Source organism: Canis lupus, chromosome 24 (assembly GCF_003254725.2).
Source record: "Canis lupus dingo isolate Sandy chromosome 24, ASM325472v2, whole genome shotgun sequence".
Lineage (NCBI taxonomy): Eukaryota > Metazoa > Chordata > Mammalia > Carnivora > Canidae > Canis > Canis lupus.
Genome location: NC_064266.1, coordinates 21,474,804 through 21,499,756, shown reverse-complemented (window position 1 = coordinate 21,499,756; position 24,953 = coordinate 21,474,804). Strand labels below are relative to the sequence as shown.

Sequence of the window (24,953 nt, the reverse complement as noted above, 5' to 3'; positions counted from 1 at the left end):
CTCTCTCTCTCTACGTCTATCATGAATTAAAAAAAAAAAAAAAATCTTACAAGCTACTCCTGTAAATTGGCAAGAAAAAGACAGGAAACCCAATAGATAATGGGCACAAGACATGAATGGGCATTTCACTGAAGGGGAAGCCCAAATGCCTGACAAGTATAGGAGATTCTGAATCTCATATTAGCAGAGAAATTCAAACAATGAGATGCCACCTTACATCCAAAAATTACAAAGTCAGATAATGTAAAAACTAATGAAAATGTGGGAGACAATCATCTTTGACATGCCACTAGTAGAATTTAGTGACATTTAAAACATATATGTCCGGTGATCTACTGATTACACTCTTTGGTATAGGGTCCAAAAAAGTTTTCACATAGGCCCCATAGGGTCATGTACAAAGATGATCACAGTGTTGTTTGTGGTGAAAGGGAGTTGGAAGCCACCTGGATGTCCACATTGGGCGTTAGGAGGGATAAATAAAACCATGGAAGCTTAGCTTGGAATGCTTTGTGGCAATTTGAGGCAATAAGCTAGATTTTCCCACCGCAGCATGGGTTTATCTTAAAAATCATATGATGGAAAAAAAAATCATATGATGGGTGAAAAAAGAAAGCAACAGGATGAGATCTTTACATAACATCATTCATGTAGTGTAAATACACCCACAAAGCATTGTGTATTTTATGTTCAAGGACATACATCAACACATAGGGTGGGTGTGCACAGTGGGGAGGGGAAGGAGTGTGGGGAATGTGTGGCTAGAGGGGGGAAATAAAGCAAAATAAAACATTAGGGGGCCTTGAAGTACTAAGTATGATGGGATGGCCATTTACTACAAACTGAGTATAAATCGTGGAACTCTGGACATGTAGCCCTAATACTAATATTGCTTTAAAATTGGTAATAATTATACCTACCCTCTGTGCCTGTGCCATGTGCCTGGCCATGGAAGGCTCTGTAAAGTTTCATACATAAATTTAGCAGTTCTGTGTGAGGCTCTGGCCTCCTTTAAGGGTTCGTTCCTTTTAGCCTCCAAGCCTTTACTGAGGCTGTGTTGAATGCTGCCTTTCCGCTGACTTCTCTACCTCTCCAACCATCGGGTTCCTTTTAACTACCCTGGACTCCCATGGTGGGAGCCTGTGGTCTTGGGTACTTTTCATTTGGGCCTTGAGCTGAGAGCCAGGGTGTAATAGAGCTGTGAGAAACAAGTTCTATTTCCTCTTCATTAGCTTCCCCAAGGTGTCCTTATAGCCCACCCCGAACTCAGTTCCCACCCCACTATACCAAGCAAGACAGGGAGATCAAGTCCGAAAGCGTTAGATGTGGAAGTGAACGGCATTTATTGGGTGTCTATCATGTGCTAGACCCAGCACTAAGGTCTGGACTTTTGCTAATCCCCAGAACCACTCTGTGGCAGGGGCGGGGCCCACCTCATCCCACAGATTAGGGAATGGATGTCACCAAGAGGTGAGAACACGAACCAGGCAGGAGCCCTAGATCTGTGTGGCCCCAAACCCAAGATCTGAACAAGCAACTCGTTCAGAGCCTTAGGGCCAGGACTGGGGGCACATCACCTACTTCTGACTCAACTGCCAGTAGATAAAAACCTCTATTTCAGATTGATGATCCAGTTCTTGCCATCAGGGGAGGGGCGACCCTGCTGTTTGGAGTCTGAAAAAGACCCTCTACGCTATTTAGTATGCTTAGTTTGAGGTAATATCGAAGGAGAAACAGGACCTTCCCTCAAGTTCCTTTCTCTTCTTGGAACCTCAGTTTCTCAAACTGTAAAATAGGAGAAGCAGCCATCTGTGGGCTCTGGGAATTCTTTTCTCAGTCAGCCAGCAGGTGAAGCACCCACCCCTCATCCCTCCCTTGGCCTCCAGAAAGGGGCGGCAGTGGCAGGAAACACGGGTTGACCTGGGGCGGCGCCCGAGGCGGTCAGACAAAGTAGGGGGCTGCCCGCTGAAGTCTGGCAGAGGGGCCTGAGCCTCAGGGACTGCCCGCGACTTTAGGGTCCCGCCCCCTGCAGCACATTCTCGGTGTTGCAGGGCCTGGAGCCCCCAGGCCATGGACCCCGCGCCCCGGGGAGTGGAGGCCCGCGTCCGCGTCCAGTGCGAGGGGGACCCGGGGCCCAGGTCCCACGGGCGGGAGCCGGCGAGATGCAGGTGCGTCCCTGCTGTCCGCAAGGGCTGCGGCTACAGGTAGTTGTCTTCAGCCGCGTCGCCCCGGCCCGGGCAGTCCCGGGCCTCCTCGTCCGTGCTTTCGTCGTCGTCGGGGGCCAGCGCCTCGATGTCGTGCGTGATGTCGGCCAGCAGCCGGTGGAAGCTCTGCGCCTCCGGCCGCTGGGCCGCGCCGTCGTAGCTGCGCACGGCCGACGCCGACGTGGAGCTCATGCTGCGCTTGATGCGGCCGAAGCTGTCGGTGAGGATGCCGCCCTCGCGGATGCCCACGCCCTCCAGGAAGCCCTCGAAGTAGCCGATGTCCTGGTCCGGGATGAAGGGCCGCATCCCTGCGGGGCCGAGGGATGGGGGGGCTCCTCAGGGCTCAGCCCTCCCCCTCCCACGTTGGAATCGCCTCCTCCGGAGATCTGAGTTCAAATCCCCACCCCGCCGCTGGCTGGCTGTGTGGCCTTGCACAGATTCCCCGACTCTGCGCCAGAGAATACTGACCTAATGCTTGGCACAGAATAAACGCTTTAGCTTGTTGGTGTTGTTATTGCAACGGTTACCTTTCCATTTGTTAGTTGTGTGATCCTCATTTAAATAGCTACTCTGGGGCAGCCCCAGTGGCTCAGCGGTTTAGCGCCGCCTACGGCCGGGGGCGTGATCCTGGAGACCCGGGATCGAGTCCCACGTCGGGCTCCCAGCATGGAGCTTCTCCCTCTGCCTGTGTCTCTGCCTCTCTCTCTCTCTCTCTCTCTCCTCTCTCTGTGTATTCTCATGAATAAATAAATAAAATCTTAAAAAAAAAAATAGCTACTCTGAGCCTGACTTGACCTTGCCTCTAAAACTGAGATCATGGCACCTGTTCCCCTGGTAGGGATGTGAGGAGGTGCTTAGCACACACTGAGTGTCCCATACAAGTCAGCGGGTTTTGCTTCCAACTCTGCTCATGCGCTATGTGACTGCAACTTCAGTACTTTACTTTGCTTCTCTGAGCCTCAGCTTCCTCATCTGCAATATGTGGAGCCTCAGCTTCCTCATCTGCAATGTGGGGGCAATATGGTTCTACTTTCCAGAAGTGAAGCATTCAATGAGATGATGCTTGACACAGGGTAACTGCAAAATACCTGTGAGTCTATTAGTATTATCATTCTCTAGTGTCATTATGAGCCTTCCTTGCCAGCTGTGTGACCTCAGACAAATTCCTTAGTCTCTGTGAGCCTCAGCTGCCCCCTGAAGTAAATGGGGAGAATCATTCCCTCACCCAGCTTTGCTGTGAAGGTGAATGGTTATACTACTGCTCTCTACTTATGCGCTGTGACTGCAAGCAATTCCCTTCTCTGCTCTGCACCTTTCTCCTCAAATGCACCCTGGATTTCACCATCTTGGTTTTATGGGAAGCTAAAGAAGAGAAGTGAATACCTCTAGCCTGATTTCTGATTGGGAGCATCATGGGCCATGTAGGGGCCTTAGCTAACCTTGGGGGACATGGGAGGGGGCTCACCAAGGAGGAGGAACTTGCGCCGGTCTCCATAGAGCTTCAGCAGGCCTGCACAGTAGTCCTGGATGGGCAGCCCCAGCCGGTACTCCCGCAGCAGCATCGCAAACTGCTGGATCTCAGGGGGCCCCAGTTTACTCCGTAACTACAGGAACAACATTCAAGATCAGTTCTGGGGAGCAACTCCCACCCAACCTTTGCCTAAAAGACCCAGAGCCCTCTGTAAGGGTATATTTGGCCAAGACTTCCTTGGAAATCCTCCCATGGACTATGGCGGTTGGGAGGGGATGGCCAGACCCTCTGGGCTGCATCTAAGCATGGGATGTAGACTCAAACTGCCTGAGTTCAAATCCTGACCCCTTGGCTGATCAGTTCTGTGGTCTTGGGTGGGTGACAACCTCCTTGACCCTTGCTTTTCTTATATATGGTGAGGATAATAGTGGCACCTCCCACTTTGGTCATTGAAAGGATTAAAATAAATGCATAAAAAGTGCATAGAACAGTGCCTGGTATACAGCAAACACTCAATTAATGCTAGCTGACATTGGGCAGCCCCGGTGGCGCAGCTGTTTAGCGCCACCTGCAGCCCAGGGTGTGATCCTGAAGACCCTGGATGGAGTCCCACGTCAGGCTCCCTGCATGGAGCCTGCTTCTCCCTCTGCCTGTGTCTCTGTCCCTCTCTCTCTCTCTCTGTGTGTCTCTCATGAATAAATAAATAAAATCTTAAAAAAAAAATGCTAGCTGACATTAACTAAGGCTTTCACAAGCTGGCCTCAGTTTACTTTCCTAATCTCATGTCCTGCCCTGATCTTCAACATCTGCTTCAGTTATGTCCAGGGTTACTCATGATTCCTGAACTACTCCCCATGCTTTCTCCAGCCCCCAGGCCTTTGCTCGTGCTGTTCACATTGCCTGCCCCAGCTCACCGTGACCATGTAATCCTGCAGCTGTTCGAGGCCCAGGCTGCTGTGGTCACTGCCGCTGCAGTGGGAGCCATGGAAAGAGGGCGTGGACGTGCCACTATAACACGCTTCAAATGTATCCTGGGAGCCGTTGCTGCAGAGACAGGCAGAGAGGGGGGCCCTCACTCATCTCCCTCCAGCTCCTTTCCCTGCAGCAGGTGGAGGAGGGAAAGCACAGCTACCAATGCTCTGGGCCTGAGGCTTCAATCTAGATTCCATTTTGGCCTCCAAGGCCCCACATTATCTGGCCTTGGCTGCCTCTGATGCCTCACCTCACCCTTGCTCTGTATACCCAGGCCACTCTGCCTTCTTTCTTCCTCTCTAATACTCCAAGTACCTCTTCACTCTGGGCCTTTGCACATGCTGTTCCCTATATCTGGAATGCTTCTCTCCCCCTATCTTTTGCTCAACTTACTCTTACTCATCATTGAAGCTTAAGTATCACCTTCTCAGCAAAATTTTCCCTGACCCCCTATCCCCATGACTGGGTTAGATCCTCTGTCAAATGTGGTCACAAACCCATAAGTCTGGCCATGACATGCAAGGCTTTCCAGATCGCCCCATCAATGTCCATGGTGGCCACCTGGCTGCTTCTCGAATGCACCAAGATACATCCTACTTCAGAACCCTTGTACTGTCTGCCCTTCTGCCTGGGGCACTCTTCCCTTTTCCTCCTCTGGGTCTCAGTTCAACTGTCATCAGCTCGGAGAGACCCTCCTGACTCCCCAGACGAGGAAGGCTCTCCATGGCCTCTCCCCCAGTACCCTCAGGGGCTTATTCTCTTTCGTGCTTATCACTAATGCTTATTTCTATTCAATAATGATTTCATTGTCTCCTGCGCTAGACACTGTAACTGTGTTTGCACCATAAACCATGCAAGATCAGGGACTTTAGTTTCTTCATCTGTTAAGTATCTGCTCTGTAACTTGTCTTGTTCCCCACTGTAACCCTACCACACAGCACGGTCTCTGGCATATGCTACATACTCCATAAATCTTACCTAATAAAGTCAACCTGGGACACCTAGGTGGTTCAGTCAGTAAAGTGCCTGACTCTTGATTTCAGCTCAGGTCATGAGCTCACAGTCGTGGGATTGAACCCCGCATTGGGCTCCAAGCTCAGTGTGGATCCTGCTTAGGATTCTCTTTCCCTCTGCCACCCGCCTGCTCCCGCACAGTCTCTCTCTCTCAAAATGAATAAATTATCTTTAAAAAAAAAAATCTCGGGATCCCTGGGTGGCGCAGTGGTTTGGCACCTGCCTTTGGCCCAGGGCGCGATCCTGGAGACCCGGGATCGAATCCCACGTCGGGCTCCCGGTGCATGGAGCCTGCTTCTCCCTCTGCCTATGTCTCTGCCTCTCTCTCTCTCTCTCTCTATCATAAATAAATAAATAAATAAAAATTGAAGATGCAATTTATTTAAAAAAAAAAAAAATCTCGGGATCCCTGGGTGGCTCAGTGGTTTAGTGCCTGCCTTTGGCCCAGGGTGTGATCCTGGAGTCCCAGGATTGAGTCCCGTATCGGGTTCCCTGCGTGGAGCCTGCTTCTCCCTCTGCCTGTGTCTCTGTCTCTCTCTCTCTCTGTCTCTCATGAATAAATAAATAAAATCTTAAAAAAAAAATTTTCTCTCCCTCTGCCCCTCCCCCTGCTCTCTAAAAAAAAGTTACCTAAAAAAAAAAGTCAACCTGCCTCCTCGTTTCTAAATTGTTCCAGAACCATCTTGGATGGTTCATCGGGGTTATTATCTACAGAAAAGCAGTGTAGCATAATGCTTAGAGGATTTGGCCCTGGAGCTAGCCTGCTCACACTCAAATCTCAGACCTACAACTTACTAGCTGCTTGACCCTGGGCAAGCTGCTTAGCTTCTCTATTCCTCAGTTTCTCCATCTGTAAAATGGGATGACAAAAATTGACTTCATAAGAATTAGAGGAGTCTATTTATACAGCACTTAGAGCCATGGACTATAAACAATAAATAAACAATAGCCACTGTAATGTTGCTATGTTGATTTTTTAAAAAATGAAGCGCTTTCCAACTTTAAAACCAGCTTTACCTGGCTGGTTCAGTTGGTAGAGCATGTAACTCTTGATCTTGGGGTCATGAGTTCAAGCTCCACGTTGGGGGTAGAGTTTGTTTTTTTAAAAATGAAGTACTAAAAAAATAAAGATAAAAATAAAATTAAAAATGAAGCACTTTATGGAACAGCACTAGGCACACTAGGCACACAGCAAACTCAAATATTAGTCATTATCATGATTGTCACCTCTCCAGCAGATGTCAGGTTGTTTAAGGACTGGCCCAAGAGCACACAGTATTAAGAAGGCAAATATATTGCCACCGAGAGGAAAAAAAAAATTGGGCATATGTTACTGGCAGAGACTGCTACCTGTCAAGCCAAAGGCCTTAGTTACAGAACTAGCATGACCACCTTGTCCTAGTTTGCCTGGGACTTTCCTGATGTTAGTACTAAAATTCCCATGTCCTGGGAACCCCCTCAATGCTGAGGGTAGGGGGTGGGGTTGGTCATACCAAATGCAGCCCTGGACAATGTTCCCAGGTGAGTTTGTTTGTTAATCCCACATTTTCTAGCCTTGCTGGCAGTAGTGGTGGCCACGTGACCAAGTTCTGGCCAATGAGACATAAACAGAAGTTGTATAGGGTGGGAATTGCAGCAAAGCTCTTTACAGAGGCCCCTGGCATGCCAGTGCAATAACTGGCGCTATGACCATCATCTTGGCCCATGAGGTGACTTTGAGGATGGGAGCAAGTACTGAGGAGAGGGGAGAAGAAAAGTCTGGACTGCTGCTGAGCATACAACCATAAACTCCTGGTCTATTTTATACAGAAGACCGGGGGGAAAACTCTATCTTATTTAAAGCTTTATCTTTTTAGGGTTTTCTATTACATGGAATTAAAACCAAAGTAAACCAAAATTATTTTTTGGCATCAGTTGTGATTTGGACTCTGTAGGCCAGTATGTCTGGATGACGGGCAAAGAACTATAGGCCTATATGGAGCCAGTTCTGGGTTCTGTCCATCTCCTGGGCCTCTCAGGGTGTCTGGGTCTGGATCCTCCGAACTCACTGAAGCCTGGAGGAGTCAGTTTACCTACCCCTCTTGGGCTGAGCATCTGCAGAAATTGAGGCGGGGTCATTTACTCCCACTCTCTCTTGCCCACAGGGAGCTCAAGAATGCCCAGAAGAGAGCCACTGTTTGTGCAAGGGTGAGTGAGGGGTGTGTGCAGGGTGGTACCCACAAGGAGCTGCAGCAGCTGAAGTCGGCATCATAGGCGTAAGTCCCATCCGTGCGGCAGCTCTCACCTGGGGTCAACAGACAGAGGGGCGGTTAGAGACAGTGGGCCAGGGACCGACATCCCCAGCTCCCCGAGGCCTCAACCTCAGCCCGGCCCTGTGGTTGGGATGATGGTTGGAGCAATTGGCCTTGTAAGGCCAAGGGATGTCCTTGTTGGATATCTGGCCTTGTAAGCAATTGTCAGAATGTTAGCTTTTACCCTGAGTGAAATTAGGCAGCCACTGGAAGATCTGGACCATGAATCCTACCTCCACCACCAATACACAGCCAACCTTGGGCAACTCACCTCTTCTCTCCTTGCCCTCAACTTCCCCAAGGTTGGGACAATACCACTTTCCTGCCTGCCTCGTGAGAGTCTTGGGGATAGCAGGTGAGGGAACAGGTGAGGTAATGTTTTGAAAACTGTGTTTGAGGCAAGAAGAAAAAAGGAACTTTGAGGGGAAGAACCCCAAATCTTGAGAGAATGGAAGCACCATTTACAGAGAACTTGCTCTGCACCCAGCCCTATTAACATCTCTGGCCTTACCCTTCTGATCTTGTCTTATGTGTTGTCACTTCCTTCGGACACCCCCCTGACTTCCCAGGTGAGGCTGGTTCCTCAGTCTGTGTTCTCAGAGTACAACGTGAGACTACAGTTTATTTGTATAGCTATTTAATTGCTGTGGACTTACCTCAACAATGCAAGCCTTATGAGAGCAGGGCCATGTCTCGTTTTGCTCACTAGTATATCCTGGTGATGGTAGGGGCTCAGTAAATATTTGTTCAATAGAATGCATTTGTTGATATATTTGTTGACTCATTGCATTTATTTACCCAGCATCCTGTGAGAGTTGATGAACTGTCTCAACTTCCCAAAAACCCCAGGTCCCACATGAATGGGAGTGCCTCTGGAAGGAAAGAGTTCTGTTGCTGGAGCTATGCAGACAGGGGTTGCTCTGAGGGGGCTGTGGCTGAGGAAATTCACTTAGTGGCCTCAAAGGCAGCCTGGGAGTCAGGCTGAAAGCTTTAGAAGCTTTAGAAATCAGACACACCTGGGTTTGAATCCTGATTCTGCCACTTGCCAGCTGGGTGACCTTGAGCAATTTATTGACTACTCTGAGCCTTAACGTCCTCATCTGTAAAATTGGAATCATAAGGCTTCAGAGAGTTCTTTTATCTATTCAAACAATACTTCTTGAGCATCTGTGATGTCCCTGGTCCTGTGCTAGGCATGGGGGATATAGTGGCAAATAGTACCAACCAGATTGCTATGAGGATTAAATAAGAGTTGGGCACATTGAATAAGACTGTGCTTGGCACATAGTTGTTGCTCAATAAATGCCTCTATTAGTTTCTTTCTCATTCTAGCCCTTGATTACATTCAAGAGTGGGCCTGGATATGTTTGCTTTGACCTAGATTCCTAGTGGAGCGAGACAGCTCAGTAAACACACAATGCATGTGCCTGGATTTCTGCAAAGCAAGGACATCAAAAATGAAAGAAAGGAGAAGAGTTCAGCTTTGAGGGGCTCATTCTGAATCTGGCAACCAGAACATCTGTGAGGAAGCTAAGTTTTTTGTTGTTGTTGTTTTTGTTTTTTTTTAAAGATTTTATTTATTCATGAGAGACACAGAGAGAGAGGCATAGACACAGGCAGAGGGAGAAGCAGGCTCCATGCAGGGAGCCCGATGTGGGACTCCATCCCGGGCCTCCAGGGCCATACCTTGGGCCAAAGGCGGTGCTAAACCACTGAGCCACCGGAATGCCCAGAAGCTAAGTTTGAGGTCATCATGAAAACTGACATTTTATTTTAACCACATAAGGGCGAGGGGTGGGGTACACTGTAATTGTTGTAGAGATCGGGACCCCTAACGGTTCATTGGCCCTGAGTCCTGGGGCAGGCCCCCCACCCCTGGCCTTTTGGGATGGTTCACAGGAGGGGCGGCCAGGAGTTCCAGTACTCACTGCGGCTGCAGAGCCACGGCCGCTCAGGTGTGGACGTGTAGTGGTAGCCGGCTCGGTCTACGCACTCAATGCTCTGGTCCCCGTAGATGATCTGGAAGACCTGACAGATGAGGGCACAGGACTCCTCGGCAGCATCCTGGCACAGGTAGGAAGACAGAGCACTCTGGGCCTCTCCAGTACCCAGGACACCACTGCTCCCTTAAACAGTGTGAGGAGGCTTGCGGGGCTGCACACGTACCTATGAACACCTTTAAATCGACTTGGAGGGCATTCCCCATTCACCTTCTGGGTCTTGGGCTCCTTTAAAGAGCCCAGCAGCAATGCTAAGTCTTCTGCTCTGAAAAATGTACCCCAAATTTCTGGGAGATTCATAGGACCTCCTAAAGTTTATCTAAAATAAGCCCTAGGGGCACCTGGGTGGCTCAATTGGTTAAACATCCAACTCTTGATCTCAGCTCAGGTTTCTATCTCACAGTTGTGAGTTCAAGCCCCATGTTGGGCTCCACACTGGGCATGGAGCCTACTTTAAAAAATAAAATAAAGTAAAATAAGCCCTAGTTTAGTTAAATTTACCATAGGAAGTTGAGGCTTAGAGAGGTGAAGTTATTAGTCAGGACTAGAACCCAGGACTCCTGATACCTACCAAGAGGAGAAAGAATTACACGTATGAAAATTTTAGGTTCAACATAGTTACTACTACTGGATGCCATATTTAGATATGAACTTCCTGGCACCCAGGGCAAAAATGGAAGTAGGATGAATACCTAAACTTTAGTTTCTTTTTTTTTTTTTTAAGATTTTATTTATTTACTCATGAGAGACACACACAGAGAGAGAGGCAGAGACACAGGCAGAGGGAGAAGCAGGCTCCATGCAGGGAGTCTGACGTGGGACTCGCTCCCGGGTCTCCAGGATCACACCCTGGGCTGCAGGCGGCGCTAAACCGCTGAGCCACCGAGGGATCCCTAAACTTTAGTTTCTGATAGAAGGCATGAATTTCAATTCTTGGGTGAAAGTTTTTCAAGACTACAAATTTGAAGAGGAATTTGTCTTTCTAATTTACCTCTTTATGTCTTTAAGGAAGAAACCCAGAAAGACAATAACTGATGAGACCATCTTCATGGTACCATTTCCTATTTTGTTCCTCTAAAAAGCTGGGAATATAAATTAAAATGTAACCCTGGAGAGGCAAGATTGATCCTTACAATAACCCTACAAAACAAACAGGGAAGAGAGTATCCTTATTTTATAGTTGAAGGCACTGAAGCTTACAGTGACTAAGTCAGTCACCCAGCTCACACAACAAGTGCTTATTATTGGTTACTACTAGCACTCAGGTTTTTTGACCCTAATTCCTGTACCCTGCTCAGGACCACAATGCCTTTGATAGGAGGTCAGAGAATCCAATACTCCTGAAAAGCAACTCTTTATTTATTCACTCATTTTGCAAATTCTCATTTAGTCCTATTTTAGGCACTGGGCCAGACTCCAGGGTCTTAAGGGTGAATTAGATGAAGTCTGTACCCTAAAGCCCTCACAGTCCTAGTAAGATAACTGGGTACATTGTTCCCTCTGCCAGGAATTCATTTTCCTGGCTCTTCACCTTGCAGACTCCTTCCTCCCCTTCATATTTCAGTTTAAAAGGCACAAACTCACTTTCTCTATGGAAAATGGATCTCCTTCCTCATTATCACTACAATCTGTTTTCTTCTTGGTCTCCAACACAAGGTATAATAATATACTATGCATCACTTCATCCACTCATTCAATATTTATCATGTGACAGGCACTGTTTTAGGTGTTGGAGATACCATAGTGAACCATCCAAAATGCACAGATCTCTTGCACTCTACAAGGAGACCAGTCTGGCTGGACTGGAGTGCATAAAGGGGCATGTAGAAAGAGATGAGGACAGAGAGGAATGAGGCTTCAGCCACCATTAGAAGGTGGGTGGCCTTATCAGCAGTTGTAAGTACATTAGCTCCTATTCCAGTGAAATGGGGAGCCATGGCAAGATTTTGAGCAGTGATATGATGTGACTAATGTGTTAGCAGGGCTGCTCTGCCTGGGGAGAACAGATTATAAGGAAGAGCCAAATCCATGATCTAGATGAATGATCTGGATGATAGAAGTTGGGGCATGGGCCTGGGCGGGAACAGTGGAGGGTGGGGAGAAGTAGATAGGTTTGGAATATATTTTAAAAATAAGGCCAACAGGGTTTGCTGAGAGAATGGATATGTGTTGTGTGAGATTGAGAGGGGCTACGAATCTCTGGGAGGTTTTAGTCTGAGTGAGGGAAGGACAGAGTTGCCATTAATTAAGACAGGGAAACCAAGAGAGGAGCAGGTTTGAGGGAGAAGATTGGCTGCATAGCTTTGGGTGTTTTAGGTTTGAGATGGTCATTAGCCCACCGAATGGAGAGGCTGATTGGAGAAACGTGTCTGGAGATTTGCTGAGAGATAAAATTTGGTGAGTTCTCAGAGTTTTAGATGCCAGGAGATGGTTTTGTTCACTGCGATATATATGGGGGGGGGGGGAGGGAAGATGGGGGACTCAGGGCCAGAGGCAAAGTTTAGACAGCTCAGGACTTGAAAGTGTCTGATAGATTGTGAGCTCCCTAAGGGAGGGCACCAAATAGGTGTTGTCCATCTCTGCATCCATAGCACCTAGCCCAATGTCTAGGACAATAAAGATGCTCAGTAAAGATGGTCAAAAGAATAAAAGCAAGGGGGAATATGGAGAATGGGGGGAGGGGAGGGAAGGCAAGAATGGAAGACTTCTGCCTTGGATGACTGCCATAGTTAACAAAAGCACAGGCTCTGAACTTTCTGGGTCCCAGTGTTGAAACCGTCACCTGCTTCCTGTGTGACCTTCCACAAGTTACCTAGCCTCTGGGTCTCAGTTTCCTCCTCTACAGAATGGAGATGGTTGTAATGTTTGCCTCTAGGCGTTGGTGAGAGAATGAAATGTGTTAATGCTGGTTCCTGGTCTGGCATGGGCCGCATTCCCTTCGTACTGGTAATTAGTGTCCTCGTGGTTGTTACTGGGGTAGTGGCCGCATCTACGACGTGGGAGAAGGAGCAGGGCTGGAGGAGGGGTTGGATCAAGTCTGTTTGGGTTATTTTGAGTTTTCATCATTGGAACGACAAGGGGGAGGCGTCCAGGCTGGAGATCAGAAGCCCTTTGGCGTCGTGGGCACACAGGTAGTACCTGAAGTCCTCGATAGGGCCCCGGGGCCAGGGTAGACCCCCGGAACCGGGCGGGGCGGGACGGGGCGACGCCCTCCAACCCCCGACGCGCGGGGGAGGCAGGACGCAGGGGCTCCCGGCGCCCGCGGGCTCACCCTGTTGGCCACAGCCAGGATGACGAGGTTGCAATAGGCGTCGGGGCTGGGGTCCCGCGGGTCCAGCGGGTTGGAGCCCGGGTGGCGCCGCTCCCAGCTGCCGCCGCCGCCCGCCTGCCTCCGCTCCCAGCTGCCACCCGGCTTGCCCGCGCCGCCGCCGCCGCCGCCCGCGTGCCGCCGCTCCCAGCTGCCGCTGAACGTCTGCCGCCGCTCCCAGCTGCCCGACGCCCGCGCCCCGGCGCGCTGGCGCTCCAGGCTGCCGCCGCCGCCGCCCCCGGCCCGGGCCTCCGCGCCCGCGCCCCCGCCCCACGCCATCCGCCAGTCCAGGCTGCAGATGGTGTGGCGCCGCTCCGTGGTGCCCCCCCGCCGCTTCTCGGGCGCCGCGCCCGGCGGGCCCGGGTCGCGCCCAGCGCCGCCGGGGCTGGCGTCTACGCCGGCTGGCACCGGGTCCACGCCCAGACCTAGGAGAGGCGGGATGGCGGTCAGGAGCCCCCTCCGACACCAGCTGGGGGCCATCCGCGCCTCGCCCCACCTCTGCCTTCAAGGCTGGAGGCCACGCCCGCCCCCCGGGGTGCCCTGACTCTTGGGGCTCGCGCCGGGCCTCGGCTCCACCCTAGTCTCGCTCGGGGTCTGACCTGTCCGGCCACTACCCCAGGAGGGAGCTCCGCCTCCCCGCCGTATGGCCACGCCCCCGGCTCAGGCTCCGCCCCCAGGGCAGACCCTGCCGCTCGCCCGAGCTCTCAGACCGCCGAGGTCTCGCTCTGCTTCACCTCGCCCTTCAACTTCAGGTCCCAGAATTTGGGCTGCTCCAGCCTTCCCAGCTCCGCCACCTGGCCTCAGGCTGGTGGGCCAGGCCATCCACCCTTCAGCTTCAGCCTTAGCCCTGGGCCACGTCTTCTCGCGTATATGGCCAGGGCCGGCCCTTAGTCTCAGGGTAGCCGTGCGGTCAGGCCTTTTCCATCGCACACCATCCATGCTCAGCCAGCCGCCTCCTCCCCGCCCCAAGTCACGCCTTTCCCAAAACTAGACGCTGGGCCCTTTCTCTCCCGGTTCACCTCCCGGCCCTGCCCCGGTCGGGCCCAGCCTGCTGTACCTACCGGTCTTAAGCACCAGCAGGTGCAGCGCGTCGTCCTGCAGGTAGGAGGCGGCGGCGATCTCATGCGTGGGGATGCGCAGGATTAGCTCCTCGTTGTCGCGCCAAGTGAGCAGCAGGCAGCGGGCCGACAGGCTCAGGATACTGTCCTGCTCCGCCGTGGTCTTCAGCGGCAGCTCCTTCAACTGCTGCGGGGCGGGGCGGATCTCTTGGGTCCCCCAGGGGCTCAGGTGGGAGAGGAAGAAGGGGCCAAGACCCAGACCTGACCCTCCCAGGACCTCACCCTGGCCGTGTCCAGCAGCTGCAGGAGCTCGTCGCGGCTGGAGGGGTTCAGTGAGGAGGTAACCCAGGTGAGGTGGCCCAGGAACTGGATAGGAAATGGGGGGTGGAGGTGGGAGAAGGGCACAGAGAGGTCACCTTGAAGCTTTGGATAACCCAGAACTCCTCATTGACCCAGTGTCTATAGACTGAAATAGAAATCTCTGAATTAACAATAACCTGATAATAACTGTTAAGGTGGTCACAGAAGCCAGACCCAAAATAATGATGCCCCAAATCAATATAATAATTCTTCATTCATTCTTAGTTATAACGCAATGTTATCACAAACTTTAATGTTCTTCAGTGTAAGAAATTAACTTTTTAAAATTTTCAGGTTTGTTCTTCTACCAAACGTTTTTCTTCTTTTATTCTCTATGGAATTTCAGTCCCCAATTTTTAAATGGAGTTACTGGTTAGCTTTACCCTCCATATATACAAGATGTCAGTTAAAATTGAATTTCATGTAAACAGTGAATACTTTTTCAATTTTTAAAAAAGATTGATTTATTTATTCATGAGAGACATAGAGAGGCAGAGACACAGGCAGAGGGAGAAGCAGGCTCCTTGCAAGAGCCCAATGCGGGACTCGATCCCAGAACTCCAGGTTCACACTCTGAGCCAAAGGCAGACGCTCAACCACTCTGAGCCAGCCAGGTGTCCTACTTTTTCAATTTTTTTACAAGTGCTTTTAGCCCCATGCAATATCTGGGACATATTAATACTCAACAAATACTCATTGCTTATCTGAAATTCACATTAGGGATTCCTGGGTGGCTCAGCGGCTGAGCATCTGGCTTTGGCTCAAGGCATGATCCTGGGGTCCAGGATGGAGTCCCACATTGGGCTCCTTGCGGAGAGCCTACTTCTCTCTCTTCTTATATCTCTGCCTCTCTCTCTGTGTCTCTCATGAATAAATAAATAAAATCTTTAAAAAATAAATAAATGAAATTCACATTTAACCAGGCAGCCTATTTTTGCCAAATCTAACACTCCTACCCCCATATCAATCCTCCTTGGGTAGTGAGGATTCTCTATTGCTCCTTCACGGTGCTCAAGAAACAGTAGTAAAACTCTCCAACAACCTCAGTCCCCTCTGGCTTGCTGATTTGGGTTCCTTTACCAAGTTGATCTGCTGTCATTACTGTGGTGAAATCTCACAGGAAGGTATGGCTTTTCCCACCTGCTTTCCCCTGTGGGTAGGTTTTGAGCCCCATCTCAAGATGGGAACACTGAGGCTGAGCAGCTGGAGATCATTTGCTGAGGGTCCACAGCATAAGGCAGGAGCTAGGCCTTGAACCCAGGTCTCTTTCCCCTAAGCCTCCCCTGTGTGAGGCAGGGCTGGTCAGGGCTTGGTGTGAGGGAGAGGTACAGAGTTTCTTCTGATGGGATCCAGAACATATTACCCCAAAATATGGCACCTTGGCATGTCGAATATCTTAAGCTTGATGGAATTGAAGAAAACTGTAGAAGCAGGGAGGTCACTGTGACCTTCCCTCACCCCCTACCCTTCTTCCCTGAAAGAAGACACATACCCTCCCTATACCTGGAGGGAGACCTCCTTCTCACCAGACACAAGGAATTTAGGACCTAGAAGGCTGTTTAAACAAACCTTGTTATTTCTTCACCTTTTTTCTCCCCTAGCCCAAATCCTCTGCCTTGTCAGTTCTTCAAAAATGTATTGTTTGTCAAGAAGATATAAAAGCAAAAAAAAAAAGTAAAAAAAAAAGAAGGTATAAAAGCTTCCTGCTCTAGTCACCCAATGAATGGGTCTTCATTCTCTTGTGAAGGCTCTCATGGGCATGTTAACATTTAATAAAATGTGACACTTGGGATCCCTGGGTGGCGCAGCGGTTTAGCGCCTGCCTTTGGCCCAGGGCGCGATCCTGGAGTCCCAGGATCGAGTCCCATGTCGGGCATCCCTGCATGGAGCCTGCTTCTCCCTCTGCCTATGTCTCTGCCTCTCTCTCTCTGTGTGACTATCATGGAATAAATAAATAAAATCTTTAAAATAAAATAAAATGTGACACTCTTCTCCCGTTAATCTGTTTGTCGGTGTCGGCTTCATTTGCAGACTCAGCCAGGGACCCTAAGAGAGTTGAGGACCCCTCCTTGACTCCTCACCCCAAGATTCTGCCCACCTGTCCCCTCATTCCACGATGTACCTTGACCTCTTTCTCCAGGTAGTCACACAGTAGGATCTGAGGGTCGATGAGGTAGTCAGGAGGATAAAGGGGCATCGAGTGCAGAGGCCGGCGACTCACACTGGTCCGAAAGGCAGCCCGGCGCCCCGCCTTGGGGAACACCAGCCTCCGGATGGGGGATACGAAGCCCTGGGAGGGGGTGGGATGGTGGAGAGATGGGGGTGAGAAACAACAGTAATAACAGCTGCTGACTTTCTCCAGCACTTTCCGCACTTCCTCACTCAGCATTTTGCTTATTTACATGGTACATAATTTAATTCTCATGGACTCTGCAGAAGGGGTACCTCTGTGAGCCCCATTTCACAGATGGAGAAACTAAGCCTCAGAGAGGGAACTAGCTGATCCAGTCACTAGTGGTAGAACCATGAGTGCAGTCTGGCTCTAAAAGCTCCATTCTAAACACCCAGGGGAGGGTGGAGGGCCTGCCCAGGCCCAGCCCAGACTGAAGGAGTGGGTCTAGGCTGGGGCAAATAAGAAAAATGGTCAGATTTAATGTGGCAGAGTGGTAAGGGCACAGGGATTTGTTATGCAATTCCCTGTGCTTTTCCCTAAATTGGAAACAGCTAATAAGTACGTTTAAGGAGAATCCAGCAGGCACCTGCATAAAACAGGGCCTATAGCAAGGTTCAAGAAGCCAATTGCAGAGCTCCACTGAGGCCCAACAGAATCTAAATCTTGCCGGAAATTGTGAGCACTACTTTAGAGCAGTTCTCAGTGGGTCTGATCCCTGGATCTGCAGCAGCAGCACCAGGGAACTTAGGAGAAATGCACATTCTACCATTCTATCCTAGATATGCTGGATCAGAGCGAGGGTGTGAGACCCAGTAATCCAGGTTTTAACAAACACTCCAGGTGATTCTGACACATGCCCAGTTCAGATGTGAAAAGCAGTGTCTTGGAGCCTAGCTGGAGTATCTGGAGCTCTGAGATATGAGAACAGATGATCCAGAAAAGGGTGTTCAGGCAGAGGGCATGTGCACATGCAAACCCCTGGGGGACTACAAGGGCTGGTCCTGAGATTGAGCCCTGCTCAGCGGGGAGCCTGCTTCTCCTTCTCCCTCTGCTGCTCCCCCTACTTGTGCTCTCTCTCTCTGTCAAATAAATTTTAAAATCTTTTTTAAAAAATTAAGAGCTCCCTTCCCCACTATATTGTGAGCTCCAGAGAGGGTGCAGGGACCTTGTTTGACTTTGCTCACCACTATATGGTCCCTAGTACCAGGCATGATGCTTGGTAAATATCCACATAATAAGTGCTCAGTAGGGATGCTGGGTGGCTCAGCGCTTTAGCACCTGCCTTTGGCCCAGAGCGTGATCCTGGGGTTCCAGGATCAAGTTCCGCATCAGGCTCCCTGAATGGAGCCTGCTTCTCTCTCTGCCTATGTCTCTGTCTTTCTCTCTGTGTCTCTCATGAATAAATAAATATAAATGAAAAAAACAGTGCTCAGTAAATATCCGGAGAAGGTATGAACCCAGAGAGAAGAAGCACTATGTTGTGACTCCCTTGTGAGCCTTCATGATTCACACGGGAGCCCTTTAGACCAGCCTGACCCAGGTTTCTTGGAGGATAGGAATGCATGGGGGTGGGGGTGGGGGTGGGGATTTGGAATCCGAGGGACTTCCTGAATGACAAAGACAACCAGGTGAGGGGCCCATGGACCCAGACTAGAAAACTGATAGTGGGGAGGCATGAGGATCTAGAGGCTGGGGGGAATGAGCTTCAGGCTGAGGCCTTAGGAGCAGAGCTGTCTTGGCATAAAGATGGGGAGGGGGCAGGCTAGACTGGAACCCAGCAGGGGAGCAGGTAGGTGTCTCAACCTGGATAGGCAGCCTTATAGCACAGAAATGCCCTGGCTGAGGTCCTTCTGTCTGGGGAGGTAAGAAGCAAAAGAATGGGTATGTTGGGTGTCTGTTTGTCTCTCTGTCTGAGGAGCCCTCAGGAAAGCCATGGAGGCAGGTTGGGAGTATCTCCCAAAGCAATTTGTCTGGTGGGGTTCCCCTGTAAGGTGCTTGTCTGTCTATTCCAGGGATGGCAGATGCCACTCAGAGTGGGGAAACAGGTTAGGAAGCTTGAGCCCAAATGTCTGACTGCCCAAGGGTGGAAAGGACAGTCTTTTCAGATGAGAAGACTTTACTCCCGCCACTCACTACCCATAGCCCCCACCCCTGGCTTCCACCTTTACCAGCTCCAGGGACATTTCTCTACCCTGCATCCCTCCCAACCTCCCACCTACCTTTTTTCCTTTCTTGACTTCATATTCCATGGTGAAGTGTCGCCTCCACTTTTGCCACCCTCCTGGCCATCCCCTCCACCCTCTCCCCTACGCAGTTCCTTTGTTCTTTTTCCTGCCTGGTCGGAAACTCCACCAGCCCCAGAGTTCCTGCCCCGCCTGCCCATGCATGATAGCGAGCAGAGAGGTGGGGGGCTGGAGGCAGGCTAGAACGCAGGCTTGGGCCTCTGAAGCTGAAGAATGGAAGGAAGCCCAGCCTGAGCAACCGACATGGGGAGAATGCCTTAAGCCTCCATCCAGAAGGCTTGCTGTTGAGCAGTCTTGGGAACTGAGTAAGGCTGGGGAAGGCCCTCTTGCCTCCCCCCTCCCCCCTCCCCCCATGTGGAGTCTGAGAATCCCAAATTCCAACCCTACTTCTGCCACTGACCTTGTTGTGTGACCTTGGCAAGGCAAGTCAGTTCTGGCTTGCACAGCCTCGGTTGCCCCCTCCTCTCTATGAACTAGGAATAAACATTGTCTCCCTCTCTGGCTGCTGTGGTGAGAGATAAATGCAAGAGTGGGTAGGAAAAATGCTTCCTAAACAATAGAATACCGTGTCCAAGCTAGTTGTGATTTTAAAAATTAATCATTACTGTTAAGGAAGGCAGTATTCATGGGCTTTGCACTGCCTCTGGTGTGAGGGTCGCTGGAGCCTCCAACCACTCACTCCCCACTTCCTTCCCTTTGGGTGTTCTGTGCTCAGTGCTCATCTGGGGAAACGGTCCAGGCTGTTTAGAGTAAGCTCACAGAGCCACTCCCTCCTGTTCCCCTGTATCCGGTTTTCATGTCCCAGCAGCAGGAAGTGAGATCCTCATCAGTCTGCCAGGCCGACAGGAAGAGGCCAAGGATGTACAACCCAATTTCTGACTGCTTCAGACACCGAAACTCCCACTTAACAACTTGAGCAAGTCCTGAATTCCTCAGTTTCCCTATCTGTGTAGTGGGGACTTCTGTTATTGCTGAACTAACTCCAAGTATCACTGAAGTGCTGGGAATATCAAATAGAACAAGAAATGTTCTGAATGCGGCTAGAAATAGCAAACTCTCTTTGCATTCCCTGCAGTGCCTACCCCAGGGCCACAAACAGGTCAAGTGTTTAGTAAATGTCAGTAGAAGTAGGTGGAGACAGGTGGATATAGGTTCAAATGTGTATGACCTTGAACAGGTTCATTTCTTAGAGCCCCAGAGTCTCATGTGTCAAAAGCAAGATAATGATGATGCTTGCCTCATAAGGCTGTTGCAGAGATTAAATGGGAACAGAAGATATATGATGGTAACATTGATTATTAAAATTGGTTTGTGAGGATAAAGAAGTTGTGTATATATATATATATGTATATAATATATACTGTGTATATTATATATATACACAGTATATACTATATATTCACATATATATGCACAATAGAATATTACTCAGCCATAAAAATGTTGCCATATGTGGAATTTAAGAAATGGAAGAGATGAACATAGGGGAAAGAAAAAAGAGAGGGAGGCAAACCATAAGAGATGCTTTTTTTAAGAACATTTATTAATTTATTTATTAGAGAGAAAGTGTAATGAGTGGGAAGAGGGGCAGAGGGAGAGTATCCCCAGCAGACTCCCCACTAAGTGTGGAGCCAGAAGAGGGGCTCAATCCCACAACCCTCAACCCCGAGATCATGACCTGAGCTGAAATCAAGAGTCAGATGTTTAACCAACTGAGCTGTCCAGGCACCCCAAGAGACTTTAAACTGTAGAGAAAAAAATGAGGGTTGCTGGAGGGGAGGTAGGTGGTGGTGGGCTAAATGGGTGACAGGTATTAAGGAGGGCACTTGTTGTAATGAGCCCTAGGTATTATACTTAAGTGATGAATCACTAAATTCTACTCCTGAAAGTAATATTACACTATATGTTAACTAACTAGAATTTAAATATAAACTTGAAAAAAAAAAAGGGGGCAGGGCACCTGGGTGGCTCAGTCCTGATCTCGGAGTCCTGGGATTGAGCCCAGAGACTGGCTCCCTGCTCATCAGGGAGCCTGTTTCTCCTTCTCCTGCTGCCCCACCCCCACTGGTGCTCTCTCTTTCAAATAAATAATAAGCAAAATCTAAAAAAAATTAAGGTGCCTGGCTGGCTCAATTGGTGGCATGTGTGACTCTTGATCTTGGGATTGCGAGTTCGAGCCCCACATTAGATGTGGAAATTACTTAAAAATAAAATCTTAAAAAAAAAAAACAGCTTGTGCATCAAAAAAATAAGTAAAACAAAGTCCTTGTTCTTGAAAACTTAATAGTTGTGGCAAATAGGATTCATCTTTTTTTAGCCATCTCCAGTTGATTGGGAGGGGCTGCCTAGAGCTCTATATAGATTATAAAAACTAGATCTACTCTCAGCATGAAAAAGGGATCGATTATCAGTGCCTGCCATGGAGGTGGGAATGTGGCGGCAGGTATACAGTGCATATGCTGACCCTGATCTGGCTAGAGAGAAAGACGTATATACGCAAAAACTCTGATATGGCCCAAGTGACTTATTTGGAGGAAGGCAGGATCAGGAGCCATTCACCAAGCCCCATTATATTCAAGCCAAGCCTTGAAGGACATATGGAAGGAAGGTCACTCTAGGCAGGGGAAACAGCTTGAGCAAACACACAGTGTCTGGATTGTGATGCTTTTGGCTGCAAAGAATAGACAGCCCAATCAAAGGGCTTTGACAATTAGGAAAATGTATTACCTCTCAAGACAAGTCCAAAGGGAAGTGATTTCAGGGCTGGTTAATCGAGGAGCCCAAAATGGCATCAAGTTCCATACATTTTCTAGTGTGCTACTGCTATGGGCTGAATTATGTCCCCCTAAATTTATATGTTGAGACCCTAACACCTAGGACCTCAGAATGTGGCTGTTTTCAGAAATAAGGCTGGCCTTTAAAGTGGCAATTAAGTTAAAAGGAGGCTGTCGGGTGGGCTCTAATATATTTTTTAAAGATTTTATTTATTTATTCATGACAGACACAGAGAGAGGCAGAGAAAGCAGCAGAGAGAGAGAAGCAGGCTCCATGCAGGGAGCCGGATGTGGGACTCTATCCGGGACTCCAGGATCACGCCCTAGGCCTAAGGCAGACGCTCAACCGCTGAGCCACCCAGGGATCCCAAGTGGGCTCTAATCTAATCTGACAAGTGTCCTCCTGAGAAGAGGAAATTCGGACACACAGAGAGACACCAGGGGTACACACACAAAGAGGAAATACTGCATAAGGACAGAGCCAGAAGGCAGCCACCTACAACCCAACAAGAGAGGCCTCAGAAGAAACTAACCCAGCTGACACCTTGATCTCAGTTTGCAGCCCCCAGAATTGTGAGGAAATACATTTCTGTTGTTTAAATCCCTCACACTGTGGTATTTTGTTGTGGCAGCCCTAGCAAACTAATAGAGTCGGCCAGATGGCTGCAGTGACTTGATGCCATTTACCATTATCCTGATTTTGATGCCATCAGCCATTGATGGGGCTGAAGGGTTTCCCCCTTCTTTTGTGTCTTTTTATTGTGAAGGAACACCTGTCCCACAGATGCTTCAAGAGACTTCCCTTAGGAGTCTAGGAACCAGATGTCTTAGCCAGGATATATTTGGGCTGTAACAAAGACACAAGGGTGGCTTAAACATAATAGAAGTTTCTCTCTTTTATTACCTGAGTAGTTCGGGGCAGCAGACCTGGGACTGTTGGGTCTGGGATCCAGAGGCTTCCTATCTTGTTGCTATGCCACACTGGGATTTTGTTTTCACCTCCGACACAGCTATGGTCCAGCCAGGGAGAGTACAACCCCACCCTTTAAAGAGAATACCTGTCAGTACAAAATTCTGTTCACATCCCACTGACTAGAATTTGTTTCCTTGGCCACACCTAATTGCAAAGGAAGTTGGGAAATGTAGTCTTCTATTCTGGGGGCCACTGGGCCCAGCTAAAAATTCCTTTATAGACAAGAGGAAGCATGGATACTGGAGAACACAGAATTGAATCATATGTCCCTGCCTCCACCAATCCTAGGTCAGGGGGAATGATCTTGGATCAATGGTTCTCAAATTTGAGTGAGTATCAGAGTCACCTGAAAGACTTATAAAGACATGCTGCTCTCCACTCAACCCTACAGGTAGCTGATTAGATGGGTCTGGGTGGGGGTTGAGATTCAACATCTCTAATAAATTTCTCAGTAACACTGGTCTAGGGACTGTGTTTTGATAACCATTGCCTTGGGCCAATTGTGACTTGCCTCCTGGGGCCAGGTTGGGGCTACATTCCCTGAGCACTTGGGATGAGGCTCCCTAAAATGGGGCTCCACCTGCATGAGAGACTAGTGAGAAAGGCTGTTGGGTGGCAGCCAGGAGAGGCTCACAAAAACAAGAAGATGAATGGTTTGGAGAGGCTACGAGCGCCAGGTGGGGTAATTTTGGAGATAAGGATTAAAAAGTATTTGGGGCCCAATAGTGAAAAGTCAGCAGCATGAAAAAGTCTTTCTTTCTTTCTGTCTTTCTTTCTTTCTTTCTTTCTTTCTTTCTTTCTTTCTTTCTTTCTTCTTTCTTTCTTTCTTTCTTTCTTTCTTTCTTTCTTTCTTTTCTTTCTTTCTTTCTTTCTTCTTCCTTCTTCTTTCTTCTTTCTTTCTTTCTTTCTTTCTTTCTTTCTTTCTTCTTTCTTTCTTTTCTTTCTTTCTTCTTTCTTTCTTTCTTTCTTTCTTTCTTTCTTCTTTCTTTCTTCTTTCTTTCTTTCTTTCTTTCTTCTTTCTTCCTTCCTTCCTTCCTTCCTTCCTTCCTTCCTTCCTTCCTTCCTTCCTTCCTTCCTTTCTTTCTTTCTTTCCTTTTTTTTCCCCCCAAAGTTGCAATCTTTATCCTGAAGGTCCTGGGGAACCATGGAGATTCTATAGCAAAGAACTGTCATGTCATGATCAGATTTGTAAGAGGATGAGGATGCATTAAAGCAGTGGTCCTCAAAGTGAGAGTCTCAAACTCCTTGCACCAGAATCCCCCGGAGAACCTTTAAAATGCAGACTTCCAGGCAAACTCTATCCACCTCCTATCCGAGTAGAAATCTGCATTTAAAACAAACCCCCTGGGGCAGCCCGGGTGGCTCAGCAGTTTAGCATTGCCTTCAGCCCAGGGCCTGATCCTGGAGACCAGGGATGAGTCCCACATCGGGCTCCCTGCATGGAGCCTGCTTCTCCCTCTGCCTGTGTCTCTCCCTCTCTCTCTCATGAATAAATAAATGAAATCTTTAAAAAAATTAAAAATAAAATAAAATAAAACAAACCCCCCTCAACCCCAAGTGATTCTGTATACTTTGAAGTTTGAGAACCACTAGATGGAGGGTGGAAACCCTGGAGGCAGGGAGATCTTTTAGGAACAGTGCTTTCTAGAAAGTAATCTCTGTGAAGGCAGGGACCATGTTTGTTTTATATCTTTCTTGTTCATGGTGCCTAGAAGAGTGCCTGGCACATAATATGTACTTAACAAATATTTGGTTTAGTGGGATTAGAAACTTCAGTCTGGGTTCTGACTTTGTCTAGGGTGCATCCTGGGACCCCTGGCAAATCTGTCCCCAGATGCTTTTTCCCCTTATCTGTAAAATGAAGAGTTTGGAGATAATCCCCAAAACCCGAGGGTTTGGGGTGGGTGGGTGGGCATTCAAGTTGATTGATTGAGGCTTTGTCCAATCATCAGGGAATTCTGTGTGCACGCAGGCTCCTCTGCCTCAGAACCGCTTGAATCTCTTAAGGGAGCTCAAGGGATTGTGGCAGAAGATATCCTTCCTTCCCTCTCCTTCCTTCTTCATCGCCTTCCTCTGGCCCCAAACAACCAAAACAATAGGACACAAGCAGCAC

The 24,953-nt window shown here is 49.0% G+C and overlaps 1 protein-coding gene across 1 annotated transcript; it reads right to left on the bottom strand.

Annotated features, from left to right (window-relative positions):
* Positions 1 to 1,319: 1,319 nt before the first annotated feature.
* Positions 1,320 to 19,202, bottom strand: CCM2L (CCM2 like scaffold protein). Its single transcript, XM_025469666.3, has 10 exons — positions 19,070 to 19,202; positions 16,800 to 16,967; positions 14,600 to 14,683; positions 14,321 to 14,504; positions 13,224 to 13,684; positions 9,881 to 10,016; positions 7,882 to 7,945; positions 4,590 to 4,719; positions 3,670 to 3,808; positions 1,320 to 2,512 (listed from the first exon to the last, which is right to left on the bottom strand). The coding sequence occupies exons 1-10, from the start codon at positions 19,097 to 19,099 to the stop codon at positions 2,199 to 2,201; spliced, it is 1,710 nt and encodes a 569-aa protein (XP_025325451.1). The 5' UTR covers positions 19,100 to 19,202; the 3' UTR covers positions 1,320 to 2,198.
* Positions 19,203 to 24,953: the final 5,751 nt, after the last annotated feature.

Coding starts and splice junctions, on each gene's coding strand:
- CCM2L (XM_025469666.3), bottom strand. CDS start 19,099: ATGGAATATGAAGTCAAGAAAGGAAAAAAG. Junction 14,684..16,799: donor ACCTGGAGAAAGAGGTCAAG/GTACATCGTGGA, acceptor TTTCCTATCCAG/TTCCTGGGCCACCTCACCTG. Junction 4,720..7,881: donor TTCAGCTGCTGCAGCTCCTT/GTGGGTACCACC, acceptor CTGTCTCTGCAG/CAACGGCTCCCAGGATACAT.